This window comes from Pagrus major, chromosome 8 (genome assembly GCF_040436345.1).
Source record: "Pagrus major chromosome 8, Pma_NU_1.0".
In the NCBI taxonomy this organism is placed as follows: domain Eukaryota; kingdom Metazoa; phylum Chordata; class Actinopteri; order Spariformes; family Sparidae; genus Pagrus; species Pagrus major.
The window spans coordinates 13,108,740-13,135,289 of NC_133222.1; the positions used below are offsets into that span (position 1 = coordinate 13,108,740).

General features: G+C 40.2%; 2 protein-coding genes across 2 annotated transcripts; one reads left to right on the forward strand and one right to left on the reverse strand.

Annotated features, from left to right (window-relative positions):
* Positions 1-109: 109 nt before the first annotated feature.
* On the forward strand, positions 110-20,519 carry gas2a (growth arrest-specific 2a). The gene is made up of 8 exons (XM_073471571.1): positions 110-277; positions 4,646-4,807; positions 7,579-7,709; positions 11,940-12,081; positions 13,273-13,336; positions 13,431-13,701; positions 13,814-13,921; positions 18,701-20,519. The coding sequence occupies exons 2-8, from the start codon at positions 4,663-4,665 to the stop codon at positions 18,911-18,913; spliced, it is 1,074 nt and encodes a 357-aa protein (XP_073327672.1). The 5' UTR covers positions 110-277; positions 4,646-4,662; the 3' UTR covers positions 18,914-20,519.
* A 577-nt stretch (positions 20,520-21,096) lies between these two features.
* svip (small VCP interacting protein) lies at positions 21,097-25,985 on the reverse strand. The gene is made up of 4 exons (XM_073471574.1): positions 25,509-25,985; positions 25,160-25,210; positions 22,997-23,110; positions 21,097-22,417 (listed from the first exon to the last, which is right to left on the reverse strand). Exons 1-4 carry the CDS (start codon positions 25,569-25,571, stop codon positions 22,403-22,405), a joined length of 243 nt encoding a protein of 80 aa, XP_073327675.1. The 5' UTR covers positions 25,572-25,985; the 3' UTR covers positions 21,097-22,402.
* Positions 25,986-26,550: the final 565 nt, after the last annotated feature.

Genomic DNA, 26,550 nt, shown 5'->3' on the forward strand with positions numbered 1-26,550 from the left:
GAGGAGAGAGGAGGGAGGCACTGCCAGCAGGATCAAACTTCCCTCCCATCATCATCATCAGCAGCAGCAGCAGCGTGCTGTGAGTGTAAATGTGTGTGTGCAGTCAGATCCCTGTGCAAACGCGCAGTGAGATAGACCTCCCCAGTCCACATTGCTTCAGTGTTTTGGAGGCTAACCTGTGGGTCGGTGCGCCGCTGTGTAAAGCATGAAAACTGGGACCCGGCAGCTCACAGGACGAGTGAGAGGAAGGTGCGCACCAACGAGCTGAACCCTCAGGGTGAGCACAGATAAGGAGCTTTTATTTATTTATTTATTTTGGAGAAATTGTCGCTGTTTTATCTGTTGCCAAATGAATTTCAGACTTTTGAATGTCTTTATGCATATTCTGTTTTAGGCTGGGGGTATAACTTGGACTGAATAGCTTCCTGTTTGCAGAATAATGTCATCTTTGGTAACTTTGGCTCAGCTAAATCTCACTTCTAAAAAAGGCTTGCTTTAAAAAAAATGATCCTAAATGTAATTTAAAGCATCTTTAATTAGCTGACACATTTTGTTCAGTTGCTCTCAGTCACTTCAGTGGTTTTAATTAGTGGAGGCTCAGCTGGATTACAGTCATAACTCATCAGGCGTCCTCCCTTGATCCTATTTGCAGAGAGGGGAAATGTCTGTTGTGGCTGTTTTTTTTATTTTTTATTTGCGACAGTTGTAAAGCAGGAGACAGTTTTTTAAAACCTTATTACAGTTGTAAATGAAATGTGCTGCCGAGTGTTTTAATAGCCCAATGCAACACAGTCCAAAACCACTTTATTGCACTAAAATAGACATAGCACCAAAAGATCTGAATGGTACTGGGAAAAGTTTATCAGTCAGTGTTTTAAATTATTGGAGGTAAAATGAGAATATTCTGCTTTTTTTCCCCTATTTTCTGCTGGAGACTTTATTGGCCACAGCTGATGATACATTATGATACCTGAACACAGCACTCACTCACAACACACAGTGCTTATCTGCTGTAGAAACATGCTGAGTTCCCTTGTTTAAATGGACAAATCAGCCTCCAGATCAGTTTACTGTTGTAGACGAGAAAGGCATGAAGGTCGGCGAGGGTTAGGAGGACAGAGCCACTCTTGTTTTCTTTCTAATTGACGTGATTCAGCAGGCGAAATTCCCATCCATATGCCTCTCCTGGAGCGATCTGCAGCCAACCGTGGCAGTTTATGACGGCTACTCTGAAGTCATGAGGCTTCTCAGTATGGGAAAATGTATATTTGTGTGTCTCTGTGCATTCTTGGGCTATAAATCTACTGTCATCTCTAAATGAATCAGCAAATTCAGCAGATGGTACATGCTACACAAAGCTTTTGCAGAGTGTTGGTGTTGGCTGTGTTTTTGGCCTGCAGCTGAAGAGGTCAGGCTGCAGTGTGGTGAGAGGAACCAGGTATGTTTAACACCAGCTGGTTGTTACTTTAGGACTCTGTCCTGGGAAAAAGAGGGGGAAACCCAGTGTGATGTCAATTCACGATGCTGTCGAGAAGGATACAGCCTTTGAACCCATAATGCTTGGTGAGAATGTATTTTTCAGGTGCTTTAAGAAGTAGGAGAACTGAGTCAACACGTAGGAGAATCCTCCAGTTTATCTGACAAATTCAAAGTCACAAAATATGAAGGTACTGTGTCGTTATTGGGCAGTGATGATGTGTAAATTATGCATTCTTTTTATATTTACACATAACACAAGTAAATGGACTTGTATGAATGGCTCTTGTCCTGTGAGACATGAGAAGTTGTCCCACTGCCCTTGTTCTGTCTGTCAGCCTGCACATGGGAATGTGGCACCTGTGTGTGAGTGCTGAGCTCCAGAGTTTAGTGTGTGTACGCAACGAGGAGCTCTTGTCCCCGGGAAGATAAGACGACCTTGGTCGGACATCAAGGTCCTGATGTCCAGTGTTGCACCACAGTGTGATTTGGTTACAGCCAACTCCAGGGGGACCTTGAAATGTTACACAGCTTTAAAGGTCAGATTCCTCACATTGTGTTGCACTCCCTCGGTATTCGGAGGACATTTTCAGCCATCACAGACTATGAAATTGTTGATGGCAGTTTTGCTTCCTTGTTTGAATGAGCCCTTCTTATGATTTGCATAAAATATCCTGTTGCTATTTGCCTACCGCAGGGAACGTAAGATGTTCCTGCTTGTGTCCGAGCTGGAGGCAAAACTTTTTCTATGCAGCAACAATATTTCATTGTTTCATTGTGTGCTCTATGTTCAACCCACTGTAGTGTCTTTAATGCCACCCAGACAAATAATTTGACAATAAAGAATATCACCAATCTATGTTGTTTTCTAAACAATAGAAAAGTTAAAGGTACAGTTCGCCCCAAATAAAAATATTTTCCATCTTACCTGTAGTGCTGTTTATCTATCTAGATTGTTTTGGTGTGAGTTGCCGACTTTTGGAGATATCCGCTGTAGAGATTTCGGCCTTCTCTCTAATATAATAGAACTAGATGTCACTCTTAATAATACATTTCAAATACTTGGCAGCACTGCCTCTTTCTAGAAATCATGACTCTGGCTACTCAGACAATCCACAGACATTGTTGTGAGCAGTTTCATGTAGGCAACTCTTTTCTTACTACTCAACTACACCCTTAAATCGTACCATAGATTGAAGCATGCATCTACTCATGGATGGGAGGCTAGCTCGCTAAATTAATGTTACAGCTCAGCCAAGAAGGAAGGAATGTTTACATCCCACAGTTCAATGTAATGTGAGAAGGCAGACATCTCTACAACTGATATCTAAAATGTGCATAAACATATGTATTTTTGATTTTGAGGTGAATTGTCCCTTTAAGATGTGCATCTCAGCTGATTTACTACCATCTGGTGCATTAAAGGGAGCAGCATATCACCAGAGTAACCGCTAACTGCTACTAACAATAGCTTCCATTAGCTAGTTAGCTCAGCTAGCCGTGTAGCTAGCACTCCTATTAGCTGACTCTGCCTGCACTGGGAGCTTGGAGCACCAGGGGTGTTTTGGTGTTGTTTGCTATCCCACTGTCACCCCTTGAGGTATAAAATGACTAGAGGCTAGCTGGTTAGCATGCTAACTTCCGTAGATATTTCAGCAACACAATACAAAGACGTCTTTGACATATGGTCAAGGCTGTTATTTCTTCATATTCTGTGAATAATTTTAGTTCATTTCTGAACATATTGCACCTTTTAAAGAACCCCATTTTTAAACAATTCTGAAAGAGTCTTTGCCCATTTTAATTTATTTCCTTCTTAATTCTTAAAACGGAGTCTTTTGATTGCGTGACAACAACAGCCTACAGAATAGTGTAAGACTTGAGTAAAAAGGTCCTCAGTATCGTTGTGATGCCACCATGTCTCATCCTTGAAGTTGACTTCTGCACACTCCATCTCCACGTCCGTGTTTGGAGAGGTAATCACACCTCCCGTGCGTTCAGGCTGTGAATATGAACTGCAGAGCTGTTGATGTGTGCCGTTCTGCGTCTGCTCTTACATCTGGTGCCCAGTTGTTTTGTCAATTACTCACTTGTCTCAGCAGCAAATCCACTAATGGAGTGACTCTGGACTGGAACTTGAATGATTTTGACATTACAGCTCATACACTGAAGGATTTGGCACCCTGTAGCACATTATTGGAAAAGACTGCGAGAAATGTCTCATTTACTCAATGACTTCACTCTGCAGGCAATAAGAAGCTGTTAAATATCGCTCTGAATATTGATGTTGAACACAGTTTCTCCATCAGGCTGTAATGTAAGGCCTGTTGCAGTGTCGAGTGGATTGGATTGATTTAGACTGTATGACAGACTGTATCACAGATTGCAGAAGGAGCTCTTTGTTTGTGTCAAAAGTCCTACTGTCTGAGTCTGGCTGGTATAATAGTGTCTGTTGTCCAGTGAAGAGGGGGACAGGAACTGTGCTGTCAGTGCCCATGAGAACATCTCTTGTCATCAGGTGAACTGTAAACCAAACCAGGATCTGGCCTAGAGGACAAAAGCACTCAGATCTCGTGTATTCATTTGATCCTCCGCGACTCCTGTTGGGAATATTGGGCTTGACTGGCAGCTGGAGAATAGTGTCATGATCATTTAGAAACAAAAATGTTAAAAACGTCCTTTGTTAAAAGACTTATTCCTTCTGCTATCATAATGAATCACAACCTATATAGCTTCTTACTGGTTTCGTGAAGGATAAGTTCACCCTAAAAATGAAAGTCATTATGTACTCGGCCTCGTGCTGATGAAAAGTGAAAAGTTTCCTAGTCCACAAAACATTTCTGGAGCATCACAGCAAAACAGCGTTGCAGCCTTCTCCTAAAAACTGAAGTAGATGGGGACTTGTTTTAAAACATAAAATCAATAATAATGATAATAATAATATTATGTTATTACCTAAAGTTTAATTAACTCTAAATTTACCATTTATTAATGATGGTTATTATAAAGTGTTCCCAAAGCGTAGCCTGAGAAATGTCCATGCAGTTAAATCATAATAATTGACATCCTGCAGACAGCACACATTTAAAGTTTACATTGTGTCACTGTCTGTGCTGTCTTTGTGTCTCCACCTCCTCCTCCTCCTCCTCCTGCTCCTCTCCTTCTTCAGGCCGTCAGTAGGGAACCATGTGCAGCTCCCTGAGCCCCAAACAGCCTAGTGGCCCCGGCCTCACAGACATGCAGCAGTATCACCAGTGGCTGGCCAGTCGACACGAAGCCAGCCTGCTGCCCATGAAGGAAGACCTGGCCCTGTGGCTCACTAATATTCTCGGTAAACAGCACTCGACACACATTACTACATACGAGTAATCCCACCTTCCTCAGAACAAATACACGGTGCTGTTGCTGATTCATTTAAAACACTGTCCTAGAAACACCTTGACATTGAAAAATGTTCTCACCTTTAACATTAATTGAACTGGTATTGCTGTTGTGAACACCTCTGCAGCGGACTGAGATCAATCTGAACCTCATTACAAGCTATTTCAAAGTGTGTTTCCATGTTCACACACTCTCCCATAGATTTGCCTTAATTGAATAATGGGCGTCATTAAGATCTCCTGAATAATGCACAGCCAGTGGTGGAGAATAAGCAGAAGATTAAAGAAGATTTGTGCAAGGTTGCTGTTGTATAATAAATGACCCCGTATAGTCGTCTTCAACACTGCAGTCTCAAAACAAATGCATGGAGCACTCTGAGGATCTGATTTGAATTAAGTGACAATGGGGTGTGCACGAGGAATGTTAAGTTTCAGGTTAAAACATAATGGACTCGGCATGGATATTTGGACGAGAAGAAACAGTATATTCAGTAACTAAAAGCAGTAGTAGTAGTAATTCTTGTATTTTTGAAATAGCTACATGTTAAGTGTGTTTCATGTGTGAATGATTTATACTAAGTTTTGGAATTGGTCCAGTAGATCGTCTCAGCTGGAAGCCACGACATGGCTGCGTGGCCGCAACTTCATTCTCGACCGTCAAAGTGACGTCCACTAAACAGGCTTGTTTTTGCCGCTGACAGACTGAGATAGTGTGTTTGTTATTCTGTGCCTGACAACGTTACGGAAAAGATTCCTACAGTGATGGACCTTTTTGTGTTTTGCTACCAGAACCACAAGTCTCGTTCTAGGTACTGTAAGTCTTGATCTGACATTGCATGAGATGTGAGTTGCTGCAGGAAGACGACCGTGAATGCTTCCAGACAGAATTTATTTCCAAAGGCATGGATTAATTTTTACGGATTCTGACAATCTAAATGAGGCAACAACAAGATTTCAGACGGAGACTTCTCCTTGAACGAGACTTGTGTTTCTGGTAACAAAATGCATCTTATTTTTTTTTTTTTAACAAAGAGGTCTATCTCCGTAGATGATAGTGACACGTGACAGACACGTCAGCAATCTCAGACTGTCAGTGGCAAAAGCAAGCACTTTTAGTAGACGCAACTTTGACGGTTGGAGTTGCCCCAAAGGATTACATTGCAGCATATGGAGCTGTATCATGGCTGCCAGCTGAGTAGATCAAATTGACCTATTCTATCAGTTACACAACAAAGCATGTAAATATAGGGCTCAGATTTAAAAATACTGCAATTTCCCTTTAGAGACTTAACTTTGACGTGTTCCTCTAAAAGGTGGCAATTGGAGGTTTAAAGCTGCAAAAAGTGATTTTGGAGAAAGATAGCTGATTGTTAGTCTCATTACCAGGTCGTCAGAGACTGGCCTATTGGGTTGGTAGGTCGGGCTGGCCACCAGCCCAATAGGGGAATGAGACTCAACAATCAACTCTCATACAAATCGCCCCTTTAACTGTGTCACCAGTGATCAAACAGTGTGGACATAAAAATGTATTTGTTAAAAAAACTCAAATTCTCAAAATTCCTCGAGAGTTTAAGAATGAAGTTAATGCTCACTGAATTTCTGGGAGAAAACTCTCCATTGACTAGTGTTTTATAAGCATATATTATTTTCTTTTTTTTATTTCTTTTCCTGTGTGTGACCGACTTAAAACAACTTCAGTATCTTCCCTATTACCTCTGGCGGACTCTGTGTTTGCACTGTAACCAGCTGAACTAGAAACCGCTGGTCCGCTGCGGTGAGGGATCAAGGGCGTAAAAGAACCAGAATCATCCCAGTAAACACACAGTATCAAACCAGCATGTTGGTTTAAGCCAAACACAAGAAAGAAGGCGCTGATATGCTCGGCAGCGTTCACAGTTGCAGGTAGGAGGAGCGGTGCGGTGTAACGATGAATCCACTGATTGAGTGGGAGGCGAATGCCTGCCGATACCGATGAGTCACATTGTTGTTGTGTTGGGAATTTATAGGGCTGAGTATACGAGTTTCAGTATTTCTCTGAGAGCCCTCTGGAATATATTTTCCTCATACAGCGAGGAGCGAGCGAGAGTTTGAGTGTATAAGACGGGAGCTCACTGAGTATTTCTCAAGATTTCAATCTCTCTTTTCTGGGCTCAATTACAACATTTGGAACTCATTAAACGCCGAAGCCTGAGACCCCTCCTCCTATAAGCACCAGAAAGGGGATTTTAAAAAAATCTCTCCGGTTTCTTTCCACAGACACCCCCCTGCCACCACCTCCTATTTCACAATGATCTAACTAAGAAGGAATGGTCCTCTGGAAGTCAGTCAACTGGACACCACATGTTGATCACCAATATATCTCTGCAACTGTGCAGCATAATGACACATTACTGAGCACAATCAGATGCCCCCTTTCCATCTGACCCTGTCTTTGCCACTCCTCTGTGTAGCACCAGAAAATCCCCCCAGATTCCCCCAAGTCATGTTGTAATATTTGGACATTTGGCTTACGCAGAGCTGCCTAAACCCGGCAGCACAAGCCAAGCTCAATCAGCCAAGCGGTTTCTGAGAGTCAATAACACTGCACCGAGTTCAGTTCCAATTGGAAGAGGGCTGGGGATTAAATTTTATTTCCTTATGCTGTATTTATATTCCAAAATGAGCATTTTTATGTTGAATTTATTGCTGGATTTTCTTCTTTCTTTATGTGTCCCTTGGTCAGGTCTGGAAATCACCGCTGAGAGCTTCATGGATCGCTTAGACAATGGCTTCCTGTTGTGCCAGCTGGCTGAGACACTGCAGGAGAAGTTCAGGGAAAGTAACGGAGGCCTGCCTGCCCTTGGCAACAGCAAGGTACCGAGTAACCTGAGGATTACAGTAGTCTAGCATGATAACGGTTACAGCGAAAACACTAATCTGGGAGCCAGATCTCACCTGGAAGTGTTCCTTGTCTGACTTTGTATGTGAATGATTTGACAGAGGAGTGATCTTGAGAGAGGAGCCATCATTCACGCACTATCTTATTAGATCATTTTGACTGACAGTTACTATGGTCTCAGCTATTTCAACAATCCTCCTCCTGTGTGATTAGAAAAGAATGTGAAATCCAGACGGCCATGTTTGATATTTGTTTTCTGTATTACCACGTTAAAGGGGCTCCGTGGAGCTTCTGTTTTGTGCCTGAAGCTGGTCGTTTGTTTATGTTAGAGGACTCCATTTCTAAACCAACGTTGGCTACTGTTGCTCCCCATGAGCGGAGAGGAGAGAGGCACTGAGACACTGAGAAAATCTGACCTTAGTCCTTCATAAAGAAACCCACAGTCTGGGAGAATTAAAAAACGTAAACAAACCATCTGCAGGCTCGTATAGGCAACTGAGAGAGACGGCGATGGTTTCATTTTTCACGTCAAGGAAAATCTGCTCATATATGGCCAATGAAAAGTGATTAATACATGTAAATTTCTTTTCAAGATCCCTTGAATTCTGTTTTCTGTATCATTTATAAAGACCAGACTGCTTGGAGACAAAGATAATGATGTTTTATTGACTCTCTGTGAGAGCTACACCCTAATATTAGGTTTCTCTCAATAATATCAATAAAAGCTATAACTGTAAAATCCCTCCAATCTCTTATAACCTTTGGAGAGAAGTAGAAATGACAGAAAGACACTAAATAACATCAAATATGATGTCCCCCCCTCAGCAGTGACCATGAATCCCAACTTTGCAAGGAGCTCCACAATTTCAGAAAAAGCAGCACACAAAGGGTGGGATGGTTGATGGGGGATGGGGTCTGCAGCCTTCAGCAGGGCCAAAAAAGAAAAAATAAAGACTGGCAAGGACACATTAACTGATGGGGCCCCACATCCCCTGTGAGAATTGGCAGAACTACGATTAAATGTTCATTTCTAGTGAGCCTTGAGTGAGGGTTTAATGAATTGTGTAAGATTAAAGGGTAACCCTGCAAGTTGTTGTAATTTAACCCAAGCAATCAGCGCATTCGTGTATTTTACTGGGTCAGTGCTCAAGAAAACAAACCGATTGGGGTGCAAATCCTTTCATAGTATCAGTTTCAGAGCTAATGCAAGAAGGTTTGATGTCTTCAGCATATGACTGGCAAGAAAAAATGAAAATATTTGTCTTTTTTCCCATGAAAACATCATAAAGTATTGAGCTAATTTTCCTTGACTGGCCTTCAAAATAAAATTTGGCTTCGTAAGTGCAATTTTTTCGATCTTTACTTACTTACTTACACATTGAACAAACGTCTGGTGCTCAGCGGGATTACGTGTTCCTAACAGAGGGAGACAGTCATTAGGGAATGTTTCGGTCAAGACGAGACGCAGCAAAAGACTCTTTTGTTGGCTCTTCAGTGAGAGTTGTTGATGTTTGCACTGAGGCATTACTGTGCTGATGACGGTGGGTCTCCTGATCTCAGTGTGAGTGCAGCAGCGCAGATGTGAGGAAATACTTGAGGTCAGTGACCGTGGGACGGCGGAGCAGCCACTGAAATAGAGGATCTTATTGATCGTAGAGAGACACAGCAGAGGAGTCCTGAGTCAGATAGAGGTCTGCCCTAACTCAGGCTGTGACATCAAACAAAGTTGCATTATGATCTTTTATAGCGAGCATGATTTATTGCGGTTTGTCCACATTATAGCTCCTCACCGCTCCAATTAAGAGCTTTTAGTTCGACGAGCCATGAAAGATTAATCAACCACGCCTGATACTCTGCACCTCATCTTGTGTCATGTTGAGCTTATGATTCATGTAAAACATTTGTTGCGTTAGCAGCTTATCAAGGCATTTTATAAGCTGTCATTGATCACAGATACATGTTACCACTTTAAAGAGAACTTCCATCTGCTTTGAAGCGTCATTATAAGTTGGCGTGTGGGTTTTTTACTAAGTGATTCCAGCAGAGAGAAACGATGAATCCATTTGCAGATGCTGTCTTCCCACGTGTTTACATCAATCAATATCAACTGCAGATGAGTGAAGAGGATATTTCTTTCTTGTCTTATCACCACCATGTGATAAGTTCAATACCACCACCATATCTAACTAAGGACAAGTTCAACATTTTAGGAAATATGCTTATTTGCTTTCTGGTAGATGATTGATACAGTACCACTCCTATATCTGTCCTTGAAATCTGAAGCTACAGACAGCACCTGGTTAGCTTAGCTTAGCACAAAAACTGGAAACGGGAAAGCAGCTAGCCTGGCTCCGTCCAGAGGAGACAAAATCTTCCTACAGCACCTTTAAAGCTAATAAAGACTGCTTTTTGTTTAATCTTGACAAAAAACAAACAAACCCAAAAGCCAGAATAAAAGTTACCCAGAATGTTTCTGCAAAACCAAAGATAAGTTCAAACTGAACATTTCATGATGTTGGAACTTTACGTTTATTTTGGTTGAAATTTCCATTTCTGTTTCTCTTCCCTCTCTTCTCGCCGCTAGGCATAATAACACTTGGTTAGGGTGAGGAAAACATCATGTTTTGGCTCAAAATACCTGTTCGCCCCAAAAACAGCTGGAAATATCCCCACTGGTGTGACTCAAAAGTCATCTAATAAGCATATAATGTGAATGTGATATGCTACAAATGTCAATCTTGGACGTAAATGTGGTTTAAAAACAAAACTTTCAAAAAATACTTGGCAGTTAATCAGACGAACCATCTGGGTATCACTGTCTATCACAGGCTAACCTCAATCAGATCAACAGTAGGAGAGCACTTCCACCAGTGGAGCCTGTTGATAGACTGATCAAAACTCTTGCCTAAGTCAGTTGGAATAAGAGGGAAAATATATTTCCATCAAGAAAGGATTGAATCCTTTTCTTTACGCTTACTCTTCCTCTGACCAATATAAACTAACAAAATAAAAGTATTAATAATAAAATTACACTTAAACATACTGGAATCACTTTAACCATCACAGATAGGACACATCTTTTTTTAGTCAAAAACAATCAATCAAAGAATCTTAAATAAGTAATCATAAATCTAAAGGTTTTGTGAGGATATTCACAATTATCTCGATTGACGATTATCCCGATAATGAAAATTCACCACAATCAACTTATTGTGAGTGTCTTTTATCCCAATCCGCGATAAAATCTTTAACCGTCCCATCCCTACTCATTACCCCTGAAGCTTTAGAGGTGCTGGAAGGTGGATTTTTTAACTGCTGATCAAAGCCAGGTTAGCTGTTTCCTCTGTTTCCAGTCTTTATGCTAAGCAAAGCTAACTGGCTGCTGGACATGATTATCTCATCAACTTTAGGATAAATGTTGAACTATGCCTTTAGTGCGCATGCACAGCTTTGATGGTAGTTGCGTTGAGAATATGCAGCAGGTCTACTTAAATCATCAAGTTCATAGTAATTTTAAGCAAAGTACTTATCCTTATTATTATTAAATATGCATTTAATTCAGCAAGCAACCTCAGAAATAATAACACTCCGTTCTGATCGTTAGCTGCAATGTGTGGTGGACATTATTTCCTCAGGAATGCAAAGTGATTCAACAAAAGAAAAGGATCCCAGAAAAGTCAAAAGGAGAGCCTGGAAAGAAAAGAAAAATACCCACAAAAGCCTGCATATTTCCAGCATGAGCTCACTGCACCTTTCTCATAGCACAGACGCACATATCCTGTATAAAACCACAGCAAGGCGCATAAATCTCCCTGAACAGACCGTGTGGGGGCTGAAACCCATAAGCATGTCATTTGATCCCGAATCATAGAAGGCCTGGTAAAGTAGCCCCGGTTTTCTGAACCGCCATCTCCCATATTGATCTGTATGGAAAAGGTCCCTGATTCTGAGCTGAAACCAGATCCTTGACAGATGGAGAAGAAATCAGTGTAGATAAAGAGTGTGTGGCTCTGTGTTTTGATGGAAATTCTGGGGGTTGGGCTGCACAAATCAGCCTGGATGACATTTGTTTTCTCTTTGTCAAACACACAAGTAAAAATTCATGTTCAGCACACTGTTGACGTGCTGTTCATCAATGAATTTGGGGGATATTCTTCATCCTAGCGTACATGAAGACATCTTGTTAACCTCTCTGTCTCTGGCAGAATATTCCCAATCGGAGGATACCATGTCGGCAGAGCGCTCCCTCCGGCTCCTTTTTTGCACGGGACAACACGGCCAACTTCCTGGCCTGGTGTCGTAAGGTTGGAGTTGGAGAAACATGTCTGTTTGAGTCGGAGGATTTAGGTGAGTGAACTCTTTTTCTGCATCAGACCGCTAGAAAATCACAAAGGACACACAGGCTCCAGTGTCCTCATTGGGCTTTGGCTGTCCCTGGCACTGCTGGGGCATTGGACTCAGATTTCTATCTCCTGTGAATGGCGTGTTTGTGCAGGTAGAGCGATCACGCAGGTTGGGCTGCTTCCCTCTTCTTTCCCTTTGAAGCTCAGAGGACTCACATCTCCAGGCTCTGATTCAACTCCTTTGACATGCACACAAAGCTCACATGGGCAGCAGCAGCAGTCTGCTGGGAGCACTGTGATGGGAGCAGCTCTACCTGACCACAAGGACGCGTGCATCTCGAATAATATGCTCATGCACGAAATGTCTGAAGTAAGACAAAGGGAGCACAGACAGAAGGGTGTGAGTTAGGGAGAAAGTAGGCCAACGCTATGCAAATGTTTTCCTCAGCCCCGAGTAGGGACATTTTCTCTTCCTCTTTCTCACTCAGGGTTTCATCTATGTCTCGCTATCTATTGCAAGCATTTTTTTGCGTGTTATGTCACTGAAATATGCTCGCAGTTAAGATATGTCTGGACTGAAATGGTCCTTACACTCAGATGTTCAGTATGTGACCCCGAGAGTGACAGAGATACCGAGAATATTCATACATTCCTGTAATTTCTGACTAATGGCTGGTGGACCATCGCGAAGCAATTTGAACTATGCAAATCATTTCTGAAGGCCGAGTTACACACAGAGTTATCTATCAACACTGCACTGTCACATGAAGCAGACATGTAATTGTGATCTAAAAACCGCTGACACATGTCTTCTTTCTTTCTGTCTGTCTTCCTCTGGATGGATTTATCAGTTCAGCAGTAGATGTAACAAAACAAGGTTTGCTATCATGCAGTGGATATTTTGTCTATAATGCATGGTCTGGTGTGTCACATGTAACGTACATCTTGCATCCACCCTCACTGTCTGATCATATATTCTGTGAGGTTAAAACAAACACCTGAAGCCTTTCTGAACAACGCTCCTTTTCATTTTATGTGGACTGCAGAGGAGAGGAACATTTGAATGCATGAAGCTCATTTTTGTGTGCCACTTACCATCACACAGCCACCCATCATCACTTTATCATCTTTTACCATATATACAATGTCTATATGCTGTAATTACACAATGCTATAACTTGATCTCTTTCTGCAGTTCTTCATAAGCAGCCAAGAGAAGTGTGCCTTTGTCTTTTAGAGTTGGGACGGATAGCCTCAAGGTAAGGTCTAGCTATTTTACCATTTCCTTCTTGGGATTGTTTAGCAAATACCCTCTTAATTCTATTCTTATTTCTCTTGTTTCCTTTGGTCTAGGTACAATGTGGAGCCTCCTGGCCTTATTAAACTGGAGAAAGAGATTGAACAAGAAGAGAAAGCACCTCTACCACCCCTCTCACCTGTATCTCCAGCCCAGCCCCTCCCTCCATCTCCTTCCATATCTCCTGCCCCATCTCCTTCCCCGTCTCCTGCCCTGTCTCCTGCCCCGTCTCCTGCCCCATCTCCTGCCCCGTCTCCTTCCCCGTCTCCGACTCCTACCAAAGTCACTTCCAGCAAGAAAAGTACAGGGAAGCTGTTGGATGACGCTGTAAGTTAGCAGCAGTTTACCTCTGGTGTTGTGTCCACGAAGGTGGAAATCTGTGACATATTTATCTTTGTCTGTGTGTGTGTGTGTGTGTGTGTGTGTGTGTGTGTTACAGGTAAGACACATCGCTGATGACCCCCCCTGCAGATGTCCGAATAAATTCTGCGTAGAGAGACAGTCACAGGGCCGTTACCGCGTTGGGGAGAAGATGCTTTTTATCCGGGTGAGTTTATTTCAATAAGATGTATGCATCTGTTGGAAAATTTGAACAGTGGTGGAAAATGTATTGAAATACTTCATGGGGTTAAACATAAAGATACCACAGTGGAAATATTTTCAATTCAGAATAAAAGTTGTTTTTTCTCTGTTTTAGTGTTGTATTACTGATTTACATGCAAGCAGTTTATTGTTGTTGAGGGACGTCCAGGTGTACTGTAACTGTACTTCAGTTCAATATTGAAGTACTTGTACTTGCCTGAGTATCTCCGTTTTTATTCTATATGTGCTTCGCTTCATTTCAGAGGCTATTATAGTACTTTTTATTAATTTATTTGACAGATATAGTTACTAATGATTTCTTTGGTCAATATTTTACTCAGATCATATAATCAGCATCTGCTAGCCAATTTATTTATTCAAATTAACATAAAAAGTTCTTTAAAAGGTTAGAATTAGCTCCACTTCCTTCCACCACTGAATACTTTATACTACAGTATCTGTGTACTATTTGCTAGCTTATTGTCCAAGTATGCATCACATTATCAGAAATGGAAAAAAAATATTCGGCAAAGTAATTAGTAACTGCAAATGCTGGATAAATGTATCTGAGTTAAAAGTACAGTATTTTCCACTCAAATGTAGTAAAGTAATGGTATAAACTGGGTAATATAGAGCAAAGCACCAGTATACAGTATATAAACTGAATTGCAGGCAAAAATATATCAAAGTTAATTGACTTTTATTGGGATGATGTATTTTATAACACATGGACAGAGAAAACCTCATAAAAATGACACAACTTCATATTTTTGCTGATACGCTTTCATCCATTCTATTAATTTTTAAATCAGTGTCCATAAGGTCTCACATTGCAGTGCAAAGCTCTTTTCATTCTCACAGCATATGGCCGTATGTTGATTCTCGGGGCTGGGTTTGGGATGAAAGTAACCTATTGTGTCTGGAGAGCCCGCCTTTGCTGTGAGGTCTCATTTGCTGCGAATGGTATTCTGACAATGTCCGTCTTCAGCCAAACATAATGTGTTAGGAAAATAACATCCACACATTTCCATATGATCTGTTGACCAAGTTATTACCTGGAAAATATTTTACTCAACTACATTACTCAATACTGGCCTCTGCATGAATCACATCTTATAATAACATTGAATCTATCAGCCCAGGAAATGTTATTTGACTTTCTCTGATTAGTAGTTTCTCTACTGGAGACAGACAAATGGAGGCTAACACAGATTAAAGAAGTAGCATTGGTCCCCTGGGGATCCTGGTTACTTGGCAACCCACAACCAGGATTCACACCTCGAAGGTTGTGATTCACGCCGTCAGTATGTTCAGGAAGAGAGGACCTTCAGAAGACAGTTTACTCTTGGGTGTCCTCTGCTGTCAGCCTGTTATATTGCAACTGCTAATGTCAAATCTCAACCAAATCAAATGTCAGTCAGCGTCAGGTTTGGATGAACAAGGCTCTTTTGAAATATTTGTGAGGACAATGAGAGTCTAATTTACAGCTAGAACAAGACTAACAACAAAACAACATAAATCTGAATATTTATCATCATTTGATGCCTCCTCAGTCTTCATTGTGTTGCTGAGCAACCAAGGACAAATTGTGAGAAGCTCACATGCCTTACCTTACATGTCAATTTTGTTTAATAGATTCACATTTATTATAATATAATATAATATAATATAATATAATATAATATAATATAATATAATATAATATGATGTAATATAATATTATATAATATTATATTATATTATATGTTTGCCTCAAAGGACTTTGTAATCTTTACAGTGTACTATTCCCTCCATGCTTGGACCCTTGATTTCTTTTTGTGATCTTGGGATTAAATAGTTTTCCCCTCTTTTAATGAATACATAACTTAACATTTGAATTTTCACTATCCATCATCGAGAAGTGGTGAAATGATAACAATTTGTCAGATTACCTATGTTTATACGTCTGCAACCTAGAAAACAGCAGCATCACAGTATCCCAGCATTAAAGCTTCCCACTCTGTGCATGGCTTCAGGAGAAAATGGCTGCTGTGTGAATATGGTCTATGGGTCTCCCTCTAAATTCCACCTTACATGCAAGAACATTTCCTAAACAGTGCATTGCAAAGTAAAAAGAAAAGCAAAATATCAGTAAAAATTAAAAAAAATTAAAGCCTCTTGATTCAGTTAAAACATAATATCCTCCAAAAAACCCTTTAAAAGGAGAACATTCGGGGAGATCAACAGACATGCACTAGATGTTGTACGCACAGAGTAGACAGAAATTGCATGTTTATTATCATGTGTAATCGAGTGAGATACATCATCTGATCAGGCCAAAGCAAGTGTTAAACCTCTGCTCCTTTGTCTCTCAGCCTGCACTCTTCACAGTCAAATGCTTTAATTAAAATTCCTCGGATGGTTTTGCCCCCCAGCAGCTGCTTCCACTGAAAAGGCATGAATACAGTCTGTCTGTATGCAGCCGTGGAGTGAGGACAACAGTGGCATGCAGCACATATATGGGTCTACTCCACAATTATCATGACATGCCTGAGAGTCTGACCTTCTCAGCTCCTGGAAAAAATGAGGTGGCTGTAGCCTCAACAAGGGGGCAGAGTAACATCACAGTGTTTGTGAGAAGTGCTGTCCCAGATCAGCCCCGGGCCCCTGTCCTTCTCTGGACCGCTGAGGAGGGAATGGGCTTCAACAAGGGTCTTGTCCCAAAGCAGCATGATTGAAAGCCCTCTGCGTCACACAGGTCCATTAAATCCACAGTCACAAAGCCTGAGGGTTTGGCGCTGGTGATTGGAAGCAGTGCCCCGCCAGTGCCCTCCTGATTGATTCTTCTAAGAGGCTTATAAATGTTGGATGTTATGCTGCTGGAGGGCAGGAGGCCTCATATCTGGCTGGACTGAGGTGACAATCTCATGAGGTAGTTTACCCTTTTTATCAAACGATTTAGTTTGGTATTTGTCTGAGTCATTCTCCTATTGTTTGTGTTCTTAAAGACAAACAAAGCATCCTAATCTTAACAACAACTACTTAATTCCTTCTTAGAGGGGCCTTCCGTAAACAAGCTTGTTTTACTGGTGGTGTAATGGCATGTTAATGAGGTGGGAGGTGATACGGCTCCATAGAGGCAGACGTGTTTTGTGCCCATAGCCTCTGGGAAATGTGAGTGCCTGAGCACGCAATATATCAGAGCCTTTAATTTCTTCTTCTGCTTATTATAATGGCCGATGTTGCCATGGTACCCAACCTTGAGAATGTGCCCTAATGTGGCAGGTGGTATCTTTTTGACGCAAATGGTTCAGATCAAACAATGAAAGAAACACTGCCTATAAATCATTGGTTAAGCAAAGCATTTAGGGTTATTTTATTGATTCAATAGCTTTCTTTTTTTTTTTTTTGTTGCCATGCTAGCATCCTGGCTCAAGGGATGGCAATGTCTGTCTGTCTGTCTGTCAGTCTTTTTGGTCAAGACTGAAATATTCCAACAGCTATTTTGATGGACTACCATGAAATTTTGTTCAGACATTCATGATCCCCAAAGGATAAATCCTACTGATTCTGGCGATCCTCTGATTTTTCTCATGGCGGCACCACCAGGTCAGAGCTTTCACTTATACAGTGAAATATTTTAGCATCTACAAAGATAGATTGGCACAAAACTTAGTACAGACATTCATGGTTTCCTGAGGTTAAACACTAATGACTTTGGAAATGCCCTCAATTTTTGGTTAAGGTTTGCATATGTGGTTTTGAGTGAAATATCTCAACAAATATTGGATGTATTGCCATAGAATTGGGTTAAATTGTAATGACTTTGGTGATTTCCTGTCTTTAATGTAGCACCAGTCATTCCAATACTTTGATTAACGACCCAGCTGTCCCATCAGCCTCTGCTGTGTTTAACGCAGATGTTGGCATGCTATCACGCTAAACTAAGAGGGTAAACCATAGATTTATGTAGAAGCCAGATGCAAAGACGGCGCCCATTCCTAAACCCTTGAGAATTGGTCGAAAAAAGGTTTTCTAGCCTCCGGGTTTACTTCCTGGTCATGCGGCCCACTGAATATGTGCAGTTTCCCCCGCTGGCCCCGCCCGTGAGCCCATAGACTTTACACTGTGATGATGGCACAGATTTTTAAAATGCTTTTCTCAGCTCTGGGAAAATTTTACAAATATGAAACTGTCAACAGTTTTACAGACGCCACAAAGGAATTGAATGAGATTTTTAAATAAATTATCATCAGTAATTTGGATATAATGACTAAGTGGGTAAAGGCGAGTATTAGAACAAGTAGAATATTGTGGTAAGTTCAGAAAACTACATCATTTTGCTGTAATGCAGCCTTTAAAACATGAGGAAATGACAAAACACACACCATATCCAAAACCTAAGATGATATATAGCCTCATATTATGATAATTACTTAATATTGATATATTGCACAGCCCTACTGTGGACCGTTTGTCTTCTTTATTATGTAATCAAATCAAACAGTCAATTATTCTGTATTTGAATGTAGCCTGGTCAAATGGCATTAGGCTGCTGAGAGCTGGAGGAAGCTTCCCTCCAGGGACATCAACCGGTCCGAGGCCCCCCAACATCCATCAACAGCCTTATACATCAAAGCCAAGCTTAAGTGTTCATTCAACTCAAGCCTCAATCAGTGAAATGACATTAGTCCTATAGAAGCAAGGACTCAGCTTTGACACACCGACATCACAAGTGACACTATAATCCTATTCCTCTCTGCAGATGCTGCACAACAAGCACGTGATGGTGCGTGTTGGTGGAGGCTGGGAGACCTTTGAGAGCTACCTGCTGAAACACGACCCCTGCCGCATGCTCCAAATCTCCCGGGTGGAGGGAAAGACGTCCCCCGTCAGCAGCAGCAAGTCTCCCAACATCAAGGACCTCACCCCTGACAGCTACCTGGTGGTGGCAGCCCACTACCGCAGCAAAAAGTGAGGACACAAGACTGAAAAGTGGCATTAATAAACTTGAAGGAGGATGACTTCTTGCCGTTGTTTACTGCCTAACGGATGTGGCTGTGTAACATATCCCTGTTCTCATGCAGCGCACTTGTGTAGTAGTGATGCTTTGGCTTTGTTTTCTGTCTAAGAGAATTCAGTCAAATGGATGTTTGTCAGCAGATAAAGCCTTGAATCACACTCGTGGGCCGTTAACAATGTGTTTTATTTAGTTTTACGGAAGAAGCCCCGACCAGCTTTGAATTTTTTACAATATAATGAGTTAACTGGGTAAAAGTGAAGCTGTACGTTTGTTTTTTTTAATTACTAATTGTATTTTAAGCAATATATCACTTAGAGTAGGTAGAATCTTTACAGGTTTAGGCACATGTGCTCCTTTGATATAATCAACCAGGCCTGTGGTACTTGCTGTGTATGGTACTGGCTGCATTTGTTGTAGGTGCTGAAAACAGAACTTTTTCTGAATGACATGATGTAAGTGGTGGAGGTTTCAGGACACTTAAGAAGCCAATATTCTTGAGAACCTGGCATGTGAAAGAGTAGAAAGCAAATAGACATTTTTTTACGAAGGCATGAAACAAAATGGCTCATACACTGCAGAGTTACAATATCCACTTATTTAGTGCACCCAAGTAGTCACGCCTCGAGCAGCACTTGACTCAGATGAAGAGCGGTGTTTTTTTGGAGCATCACTGCTTTGGTGCAGTGAATAAGAGATATTGGAACCTTGCAGTGTGCAAGACGTTTTTTTTGTTTCATGTTTTGCTCACTTTCGACCCGCCCTTTTTGGTTTGGATGTATGTGTAAACTCCTATTTTTGCAATGTATTGTCCCTCCCCCTGTTTATTTGCCATTAGGCTGATATTATTATCCTAAATGTGATAAAGCAGCCTACATTGAATACATGTGTGGTCGCAGTTGGCATTGCGCTCAACTATGACATTAGAAGAATAAGTTGAAATCTTACAGTCCAAAGAAATGTAATTTACCAAATCTATAAATGATTCTCCACTGTATTATAGTTATAGTTCCTATAAAACCTGCCAAATCCCTCATACAAACCAAACATGGGTGATAAAATGTTACAGCTTTTTTCTTTTTCTTTATTTTTTATCAGGCTAATAAAGCAATGCTTAGAGTGTTTACAGGTTGAATAACTACTCCATGCAGTGCATTTTTATACTTTTGCCATTGTTAATAATTAGTCATTATTGTGATAGCTCCTATTTTGTATCATTCCTATGGACAATCACCTGTATGCAGCATGTAGTTGATGTTTGATTGTTAATACAGCAGATTTACTCAGTTGAGGCTCTATAATTTGTTGTATGTTACTGACCTCTGGAGGTAGTGCAATCGTTGAAACTTGATGGATAATCTCTTTTTCAAAGGTTTAGATTCTGACACTTACTAGATATAATTCATCTCTTGATTCAGTGTATTAATTTGTACAACTGTTCTACTTTTCCCCTGGAAATGAATATGTGGGATGGTATAAGATCACTGGCTATGCAAAGCACATATGTCCAATTTCTGTTTTTAGATGTAAATTTTCAATAAATTCTCAAACCTTTTGAAAATAATTTTTGAAATATCTACTTTGTATATATTTTAAAGACTGGGTAAGTTTTCAGACCAAAAGCCCAATTCCTAAAAGGTGCAATACATAACAACTGTCCTACTCAAAACAAATAGGAGACAGTATATCAGCAGAGAAAGTTAACTGCTGCCAACTGGCTAGCTGCTGTTAGCTAGTTAGCTCAATTAGCCGTGCAGCTAGCAGTACTGACTGGAAGTTTGGAGCACCGGGGGAATGTTGGTAGATACATTGTAATACATAGACGTCAGAAAGCAAAAACTGTTATTCATTCCCATTCTGTTGATAATTCAAGTTAAGTCTCCTAAGTTTTCAACTTAAATTCTTACATATTGCACCTTTAAAGAGGAGTCTGCGTCGGAAATAAACCTAATTCTCATACAGTATATGTATGTAAAAGATATTGGTAAATTTTGAACAGATCAACTGTAGACTTTTACAGTTTATTCCTCAACTGCAGAATGTTACAAATGGTACCACTGACTTTATTAACTAAATCCAAATCTTATCTGAACTTGAATCATCTTTGAGTAAAACAACGACTCATAAAATCCACACAAGAGTAGCAGAAATGTGTTTTATTGTAGCAAATAACATTGGCTGGATTTCCTGTTCTACAAAATGTCGAGAGCACCGGAAGCATTTAAGGATCAAGTGAAGGCTGTAAGAAATGCACTCAATTTAAGCAAGTCAAAGGAAATACTTCATCACATACTGTACACACTTCACTTATTCTTTTCCTTCATTTTTACCTGTTACTATAGTAAATGACACGATTCTCTCCCAACAAAGTGTGAGCAAGCATATTTGCTTTTCACCAAATGTTGACAAACTATGTGCAAATACATGTCTAATGAAAGCTTCTGTTTGTCATATGGCAATTCACAAACACATTCCATATCTCATTTAAATTAAGCAGGCATCACATCAATGTTTGCATACATTACAATTCAATGCAATAAACTATTTGTGCAGAGAAAAATCAAGACAGAAAAGGCTCTATTAAATGAGCAACAGCAGAGACCGGAGCAAAGTGCTATAGGCTTCTGTTTGCTTGAATCACCCTGGTGACTGGTTGTGAAACATATTTTCAACATCGACACCTCACGTTGCCTTCCTCATTATAAAAAGGGACTCCCATGTGAGATGCTCTCTCAAAAATACCCCAGGGACAGGCAAAGTGCATGACGAGTTCAGTACAAACCAACAACTTATGGCACTGTTTGCACTAGTCTTTGTGTCGCCAACAAATAGAGCAAAAAACAAGGTGAAGTTAGTGTTAACTGGTTGCTTATTAAGGTAGACGAACCCTAAAATAAGCACTCTTACGTTTCTTTGTAAACATAAATTGTTTGAGATGTGAAATGCATCATTTAAATAACGGATTTTTGGAGATGAAAAAAAAAACAGCTTATGGATGTGGATTTACAGTAACTATTGTTCCTCGATAATGAAAAGCAAAAACTTTGTAGTGAAAAAGTTTGTGTTGAGAATAGCTTAGTCTTAATATGACAAGAGAATAATAGTCTTTTGTGTCAGCTAATGTTAGTCACTGTAAGACTAATCAATCATCTAATAAACTAACAGCCGGGTGTGTATATGATGCGTCATCCCCGACTCCAAAGGTCCAAACCAGCTTGTATAAATTGGCAACAAGGGGGTAAGACCTGCTGTTCTGTCTGTAAGCACTTCAGATTGTTTTGCATGGAGCATGACAACTGTAGCTGTTTGTCTCATAACATCGTGAAAGAGGCAAAGAAATTAATCTTAAAAGTGGACAGTAGTTCAAACACCTTTCAAGTCATCTTGCAGCAATACTTATTCTTTCAGCCTCCAAGGTTAAGACTTCAGGTTTCACCATCAAGAGTTTCAGCCCACCTGCCACTAAAGAAACAAAGACGGAAAAATCATGAGAACAATCAAAGTTTTGTTCTCATTTTGTCAATCTTAATCTCAAATTTGTGTAATATTTTGATGTTATCTCGTACTAGATTTAAGATTGCAAAATAACAGTTTAAAATCACAGTTGATTTATACATTTTACAGAAATTTGACTGCATGATTTAAAAAACTGGTTTACAACAATACAAGTGGCTGCTGAAGGCATCAGAACTCACCCACAAATATTATGACATTATCCATAAAAACATATATTCTCAAAGCGATTATGATATTACATTTATTAATATCATCCGGCTTCACAAACAACTAAATCTGTACGAAGCATCAGTTATGTGACACAAAGAATCTCTTAACGTTTCTTCTTGACATAAATGTCAGCTGAGTAAATGCATATAAACAACATCACATATAAATGTGTGCCTGCGTTCATGAGATTGACACTTGAAAGTGGTTCAGTATCACTACAGGGTGCTCAAACATATTAATTTGCAATAAACCTCAGGAATGATATTAAAGATGCTCCAGTTACAGAAACAGCTCGAGGATAAACACAAAACTAACCTTCAGCCCACCTCCACCCGACACAGAGGTGCTCATCGCCTGTTTCTCAATCTCTTCCTGTTTTTTCCTTTTCCTTTCGACTGCTTCTGGGTTTTTGACACCCCTGTATGTTGTCTGAGAAAGAGAGACAAATACGATCAAGCACTAACAGGCAACAACTTCATGAAAAAAACGTGTTTTATCTTATTTATATGTTAAAAGACATATACAAGCAAACATGCGTTAATATTTTACCATGACCGTTTACATACAAAAGCACAAGGCATCTTCAAAAAGGGAATTCAACTGCCAAATAAGGTAATTCAGGGAAAGGATGGAGCAGCTAACTGGAGTGTGACCGTGTGTTAGGGCTTGAGGTTTTCATCTGCGGTAGTACAAGTGTGATCTGTCAGGGTGTCAGGAGTTTCGAAGATGAAAAGAGTGATTTGGGGAAAGAACGTGTTGCAGCTGAGACATGAGCCAATCCATAAGATTCACCTGGCAAAGAAGGGTTATATTCTGGTCCTTGTCTACTTACCTGGATACAACTTTAGCATGGCGCTTACGGGCGTGCAAGTGGCTTTTCTGTACAATAAGAAAATCACTCACCACACTGTCAAGTGCATCTACCTTTAATGGGGTGTATATATTTAACACAAGGCTACAAAGTCATACTATATTCAGTTGCCAGATTTTTATTACTATTAGATACATCTGGTGAAGACAAATGCAGTCTGAACAACCCAGCAGTACATCCTGTTGTTGCAAAGGTTATAATGTTACGTTTGTGGATAAATTGTCTTAGAAAACTGTTGTGCATTATGGTTATTTTGGAGGCTGTTGTGTGTTTTGCTGTTGAATTGTATTGTGTTGGTCTGTGAAGAGTTTCTAATGAGGGTAGACAAAGTGTCAGAATAGCTTCTCAGAACACATTACCAGTGGTGGAAAGTTACAAAGTACATTTACTCAAGACTGTACTTAAGTAAAATTCTAAGTTACTTGTTCTTTACTTGAGTATTTCAAAATTTTTTTTTTTACTCCACTAAATTTATTTGACTGCTTCAGTTATATTGCAGATTTAGTTAAATAATACAAAATATAAAATCAACAAATAAATGATAATTTAGTACTATAAAGTAAGGTCAAACTTTAGTGTGAAGCTGGAGCAATATATCGGGCAGCCAATAGTACTGGCTGTTAACGGCCTGTCACAGACATATCAATATTGGTGTATAATATGTTGTCTGATATGTGCTGATATAAAAACTTGTTTTTGTTATTAGGACAAATGCAGAAAAAGATGCTAGGGGAAGTTAATAATTCTAAAAATTCCCAGTTAAGTCTACTGATTCAGTGCAGTGATTATATTTTGGACAATGAAGTTCATTGTTAAACTGTAAAATATCCTGCCTCCGTTACGAATCTGTGTCACGAGTGTTTGACAAAAATTTGATGTTTTGATACTGGATTTTTTAAAATCCCTAATATTGTACTGGCATCAGCCAAAAAAAAAAATCCAGTTTGGTCAGGCTTCACTTTATTTATCCCTGACAGGAAAATGAAAAGCTACCAAGCAGATGAACTATTGTAGCTTCAACATTTAAGTGATGAACACATTAATGCATCCATAACTTGAGTACATTTTGATGTTAATACTTTTGAACCTTTACTAAAAAGGGGCACTATGTAGTTTTGGAGAAGAAATTCAAACTCTGAATTTTAATATTTACAATATCAATGAGATAACAAAACAAACTCAGAATATGTCTTTCCATAACTGAATAAACAAGCTGTTCTCAGAGGAAAATAAGGTCCCCGGAACACTGTTTGAAGCGAGAAAGGTGGCAGGGTCCGCCACATATAAACAGTAAAAGTGAGAGTAGTAAAGTAAAACAGCATGAAATTGTGTTCCCCAAAACTACATAGTATTTTCTTTTTTTAATGCATGAGTTTTGTTTGTAACTGAGCATTAACACTGTTATATTTTACTCAAGTACTGATCTGATTGCTTATTCCACCTCTGCACGATAAAATTCAACAACATACCAGATAATAAATCCTCCCTTCATGATGTTGGATTTATTGCAGGGTTGTTGTTTATGGAGTACCTTTGATTCAGCTTTATGACACCTAACAATCTGGCAACCAAGCGAATAAATACACTTAACTGACTAAATAACTTACCTCTTTTTGCCTCTTCTCGGCGGCCTCAGCTAATTGTCGTCTTCTTGTCTCCTGAAACACCACATGTTAAATGTTGTAAGCCACAGCTGAAAGCAATTGTCCTCACTTCACTGCCTGTGTTGGGCCTGCAGCATACTTGTCATGCCAGTGTTTACAGAAGCTAAACACAGTCGACACTCCTGAACATATTAGGGCCTGTTGGTGTCCGACATGTGATTTATCAAATCCATAGTTAGCTCTTGTTTACATTAATTTGCATCAATTCACATTAAACATTGTGATACAGGCGGCACATTCTTACTTTACTAATGACACGGCTGGTGATAAAAGTTTAAGGAAATTAACTTACAGGATCGGGAGTGACAACAACGTCGTCCGCTGCTCCACCAAAGCACGGTAAGCACATCCCCATACTTGAGTTGTTATCCCACGCAGAAAAGCAACGTAAAAAATGAGTTATCAGTGTCTGTTAGTTAGCCTAACTTACTAACTACCTAACTAAGATAGCTGGTAAGCCACTTTTAGATAGAAGAACACAGAAGCAGCAGCTTCCACTCCCATATGCAGTTGCTGGGTCGCCTAGCATAACGTTACCGTTAGCTAACGGCTTCTGTTAGCTACTGTAACGTTAGCATCCTTGCTAGCAGCTAGTTTAAGCAACCACTACAAGCCAAGTTACGTCTCCAAGCCAGCGGGTAAATTACTCCTTCTCGCACCTCTTGTTTAACCGCCTCGGCATTTAGAAAGGATCTGTGTGAAGGTCTGGTGTCGAAGCTAAATGATTTTGCTCTGAGTTTGTTTTGGTCGGAGTTCAGCTGACTGGACTGTTCAGCCAGGGTGTGTTCAAGAAAGTTGCAGTTGCGGTTGTCTGCGAGCATGTTATAAACACAAGAAATAAGCAAATTTTCATGTGAGCAGTCAGCACACCACAACACTATTCCTGTTTTAATAGATAATTAATCATTAAGCGGTAGACATCTTTACTTCACTATGTTAAAATGTGTGTAATGTAGAATAGTCTGTGTTAAAGGATCTTGAACGCAGCTCGGTGTGACGGGTGGGTGGATACTTCACGCTCCAATTATGATATCTGGTCCAACAGCACCACCGTGTGGCGACGGGCGACACGTGTAATAATCGCCATGGTGAGGATGAGAATATAATACATGATGAGTGCTAACCTATATACTGATGGTGTGATTTTAATTCACATACGACTAACGCAATAAATTAAAATATGTCCTGGATCCATTACCCTATAACGAAAAGCAAACACAGTGTGGGACCTCCAGCCCATAATATAACATACCAGGGCGACATGAGTACTAATAATAACCGATTATATAGGGATGTCACAAGTGTAATTAACCTACATGGTGGCAGATGATGCC

Coding starts and splice junctions, on each gene's coding strand:
- gas2a (XM_073471571.1), top strand. CDS start 4,663: ATGTGCAGCTCCCTGAGCCCCAAACAGCCTAGTGGCCCCGGCCTCACA. Junction 13,702..13,813: donor GGAAGCTGTTGGATGACGCT/GTAAGTTAGCAG, acceptor TGTGTGTTACAG/GTAAGACACATCGCTGATGA. Junction 13,922..18,700: donor AGAAGATGCTTTTTATCCGG/GTGAGTTTATTT, acceptor TCCTCTCTGCAG/ATGCTGCACAACAAGCACGT.
- svip (XM_073471574.1), bottom strand. CDS start 25,571: ATGGGGATGTGCTTACCGTGCTTTGGTGGAGCAGCGGACGACGTTGTT. Junction 25,211..25,508: donor TTGTTGTCACTCCCGATCCT/GTAAGTTAATTT, acceptor GTGGTGTTTCAG/GAGACAAGAAGACGACAATT. Junction 23,111..25,159: donor CCGAGAAGAGGCAAAAAGAG/GTAAGTTATTTA, acceptor TCTCTTTCTCAG/ACAACATACAGGGGTGTCAA.